The sequence below is a fragment of the Nicotiana tabacum genome, chromosome 23 (assembly GCF_000715075.1).
Source record: "Nicotiana tabacum cultivar K326 chromosome 23, ASM71507v2, whole genome shotgun sequence".
In the NCBI taxonomy this organism is placed as follows: domain Eukaryota; kingdom Viridiplantae; phylum Streptophyta; class Magnoliopsida; order Solanales; family Solanaceae; genus Nicotiana; species Nicotiana tabacum.
Window position 1 is genome coordinate 12,080,982 of NC_134102.1, and position 4,631 is coordinate 12,085,612.

At 35.8% G+C, this 4,631-nt stretch overlaps 1 protein-coding gene across 1 annotated transcript; it reads left to right on the forward strand.

The window, feature by feature from the left end:
* Nucleotides 1-3,951: 3,951 nt before the first annotated feature.
* LOC142177041 (putative mitochondrial protein AtMg00300) lies at nucleotides 3,952-4,623 on the forward strand. The gene has a single exon (XM_075245502.1). It carries the CDS (start codon nucleotides 3,952-3,954, stop codon nucleotides 4,621-4,623), a length of 672 nt encoding a protein of 223 aa, XP_075101603.1.
* Nucleotides 4,624-4,631: the final 8 nt, after the last annotated feature.

Sequence of the window (4,631 nt, forward strand, 5' to 3'; positions counted from 1 at the left end):
ACTTAATAAAATCTTCAAAAGTGCTTTTTTATTTATTTATTTTTTTAAAAGAAGTGCTTATTTTAAAGAATTGAAGGGTTTGGCTAATTGCTCTTTTCGGCCAGTGATTTTTCTTGCTAAAGGTGTTTTTTTCGAAGTTAAGTTATTAGGCTAGATTTATAAGGAAAAAAATTATTTTTAAGTAGAAATGAAAAAAGTTAGCTTCTTCCCGAGTACTCTTTTCAAAAGTATTTTTGAGATAAATACATTTAAAAATATTTTTTTAACGATTAACTAAATATTAATTAATATTTAAAAGTATTTTTTAAATTAATTAACCAAACACTAACTGTTTCTTACAAAAAAAAATACTTTTTTGAAAAGCACTTTTCAAAATAAACTTATTTTATAAGCTAAAAAGTAATTTTTCCCAAAAATATTTTGAAACTTTGCCCAAACACAAATTCATACCTAATATTGACAAGTATTTTTCATATTGACTAGCAAATAAGAACAACTTTTCTCCAAATGCTTCTAAAGAAAAGAGCTTTCGAGAATAAGTAAATTTTAGAATCTTATAATATTATATTTCATGCACGAGGCTTGTTCAAACATGAAAACAAAATATATATAACTCTTACCAACACTCATTCCAAAAAAAATCAATATTTTATATATATTCATTCATCTTACATATTAAAAGTTTTTTTAGATTTCTCAAACTCCGTAGCCACTTATATACCTTCACGTAGAATGAGACGAAAGAAACTAAGATAAACTATAAAACTATATATAGATAGTTAACAGTTCGAGATTAACAATGAAGTTGAATGGAAGAGATGTCAAAACCAATCAATCACACCATCTTAATTTCAAGATAGTTGCGATATAAACCTTCTAAATATTATTTATAAGTTATGTGTCTTTGTGTTTTGATGATTTAACAAACTTTATATGAGAACCAGATAGAGAACCTCATACAAAGCCTCTATGTGCTCGGAACAACAAGTCACATGTCTAGCAAAAGTTTCAATGATATCAGTCAAGGGAACAGCAGAGGGAACAGATGGATATCAATTCCTTCGGTCACAGTACAAGTCAACTCTTTACAGCTATTAAAGTTGATGCACTGCAGACGCAACAGTGCAACAATCACTGTTGAAGCATGTTGTGTACCGAATACTTGCTTGCATTATCCTAGTGACCTCACTTATATATTACCAACATGAGGCAGGGGATTTGATACACTTGCAAACCCTAAAACATTATTTTCTCTCAAATGTGTTGTCGCCTTCATTTACTCCAAGGCTTGAAGAACAAAGTAGCAACAAAACAAAGGTCCAGATCCCAGCACCGACTTCATCGTGTATTTTTAGTATTGTTGTATCTTTGTTAATGTTATTCACTTGTAATTCCTACTCAGCTTAGTTAGAAGTATCTCGTAGGATATCTTTATAAACCATAAACCTTGTATTTGTGTTTGTGCTTGACTATAGTTAGTCAAAGTGACGAGCTTTGTAATAAAGTTATTACAAAGAGGCTTGCAATTTAGTTATTGCAAATAGGTGAGGGATTAAGAGGTTAATTCCTAGGTTACAATAGGTTGTAATCTAAAGGTTCTCGATTAGTGAAGTTGAAATCCTACGAGTGCAGGTCGTGGTTTTTAATCCCATGAGCTGGGAGTTTTCCACGTAAAATGCGGTTGTGTTATTTACTTACCGTTGTGTGTGTTCTGTGGAAACTGATAGAGAACCAGTTTCTCTATACAGTTTGGTGGACTCTTAGTTTACATCAATTGGTATCATAACAAGTTCATTCTATAAGGCTAACACCTAGAAAGGATCTACATGGCTGCTCTACCAAACTTTGAAGAAGGTCAATCAATCTACAGATCACCAAAATTTAATGGACAATACTATAACTGGTGGAATACAAGAATGCATAATTTTATCATGGCTAAAGATTCGGAGCTTTGGGATGTCATTTGTGATGGACTCGTCATCCCTATGAAGACCATTGGCGAGATAACAATGGCAGTTCCAAAGACAATGAAGGAGTGCAATGATGTCGATCACAAAGCTGTCGAGAAAAACTTCCGAGCAAAAAAGATTCTCGTATGTGGTATTGGACTAGACGAGTACAGCATAATCTCAGCTTGTCAATATGCCAAGGAGATCTAGGAGGCTCTCCAAATCGCACATGAAGGAACAACCCAAGTCAAGCAGTCAAATATCAACATGCTCACTACTGAGTATGAACTCTTCAAGATGAAGGATGATGAGTCCATTCAGGACATGCACACTCACTTCACTTCCATCATCAATGAGCTCCATTCTCTAGAAGAGATCATTCCAAAGAACAAACTGATCAGAAAAATACTAGTGTGTTACCTGGTTCTTGGGAGAGCAAAGTTAATGCCATCATGGAGGCAAAAGATCTGCAAAAGCTAACGATTGACGAATTCATTAGAAATTTGAAGACCTATGAAATGAAGAAGAAGAAGAAGAAGAAGAAGAAGAAGAAGAAGAAGAAGAAGAAGAAGAAGAAGAAGAAGAAGAAGGAACATGAAAGAAGAGAACCCAAAAAGGAGAAAAAACTGGTTATCAAAGCAGACAATAGTGACTCAAGTGGTGATGATGCTGACATGACCTATTTGACACGGAGGTTTTAGAAAATGGTTCGCAGAAATAGAGGTATTTCGAAAAAGGACAGCTCTAGCAGAACAAAAGGTTATGATTGCTATCACAAATACGGGAAGCCAGGATATTTCATCAAAGATTGTCCTCTCCACAAGCAGGATCATTACAAGCACAACACAGATAAGACAACCAAGAGGAACCTGGTTCCCGACAGGAAATTCAAGAGAAAAGATGTCGCTGACAATGTTGTGAAACAAGCTCTTGCTGCATAGGGAGATCCCTCTAGTGAATCTGGGGGCGATGATGAACAAGACTACATCTCCATGATGGTTGTTGAAAGCGAAGCAGCAGAATATGAATCCATCTTTGCCCTGATGGCAAAATCTGATGAGGATGAAGATGGTGATGACGATGAGGTAAACTTTCTAGACGTTCAAAGAAATATAAAGTCTTACTCTCAAAAGAAGCTTGTATATTTAGCTAATGTCCTGATTGATTCTTACCATAACCTTATCAATGATAAAAATATTTTAACTGGGGAATTAGGAGAGGTAAAGCATGAGAGAGATGATTTACTGGTCGTAGTTGTTGACTTAAAGGAAACCATTGAGGATTTAAAGAATAAAAAGAATGTTCTAACTGAGAAAATTGAAAAGGTAGAACATGAGAGAGAAGACTTATTGGTAGTAGTTGTGGATCTGAAAGAAACAGTAGAGGAACTAAAAAGGGACAATATTTCTGTAAAAACTTCAATAGAAAATTGCATGAACTCTTCAAAAGGAAAGGAAGTGGCGAGTGAGGCACATCTTAAGCTTGAAAATTAACTCAAAAGGGTAAAACTGAGTCTATGTGATGAACTTGAAAGAAATAGACAACTTCAAGAAGATCTAAGCAGAGTTAAAAATGACCTAGATAAATCTTTGAAGTGGACCTGGTCCTCTGATACAATCACCTCTATGTATAAAAGTAACGGGAGGAACAGGTAGGGAATTGGGTTCCAAAAGAAAAAGGCTCCTTACAACCCACATAGCAAGTATGTTATTGTACCTGATAATTGGCTTTGCACTCATTGTGGTAACACTGGTCATTTCAAAGATTCTTGTAAAGCTAGATTTCAGTCCCAACAGAAAAATAAAGTTTTTGTTGAAAAAGTATCTACTGCTAGGGAACCTGGTCCCTTGAATAAAAAAACGTGTGATGTCTGCTTGGATAAGAAGAAGTTTAATTCGCATTTTTCCTTACTACAAGGGACCCAAACTTGTTTGGGTTCCTAAGTTTAATCTTTGATTTCTTTGTGCAGTGAGCAATGAAAGGAAGCAGCCAAAGATGATACATGGATAGCGGCTACTCTATACACATGACTGGAAGTACTGATGATTTCCTTTCACTCAAAGCCCTACAAGGTGGTAGTGTGTCATTTGGCAATGGAAAAAAGGGATACATTCTGGGAGTTGGAAAAATTAGGAAGACACTCACTTACTCAATTGGGAATGTGTATTATGTGAATGGCCTAAAATACAGTATGTTGAGTGTCTCTCAAATCTGCGACAAAGGAAACAAAGTGGAGTTCTTATCAAAGTTTTGCATGGTTACCAATCTTGTAACTGGTGAAATAGTTCTGGTGGCGAAAAGATTCAAAAGCATCTATGTTGCTGACTTTGAGTCTCTAAACAGTGGGGATCTTACATGTTTGAGTGCTGTTAATGATGATGTTGAACTGTGGCACAGAAGATTGGGACATGCAAGCTTCTCCTTATTGAACACACTGGTCAAGAAGGACCTGGTTCGTGGTCTGCCAAAGTCAAAGTTCAAGGATCACAAGGTGTGTGATGTATTTGTGAGAGGGAAGCAAGTCAGGTCCTCCTTCAAGCCAAAGAAGGAAGTAATCTCTTCAAGGCCATTGGATCTTCTCCATATAGATCCGTGTAGACCTATAAGGATGCCCAGCAGAGGAGGAAAGACGTACATCTTTGTCATTGTAGATGACTACTCCAGATTCACATGAACCTTGTT

Coding starts and splice junctions, on each gene's coding strand:
- LOC142177041 (XM_075245502.1), top strand. CDS start 3,952: ATGGATAGCGGCTACTCTATACACATGACTGGAAGTACTGATGATTTC.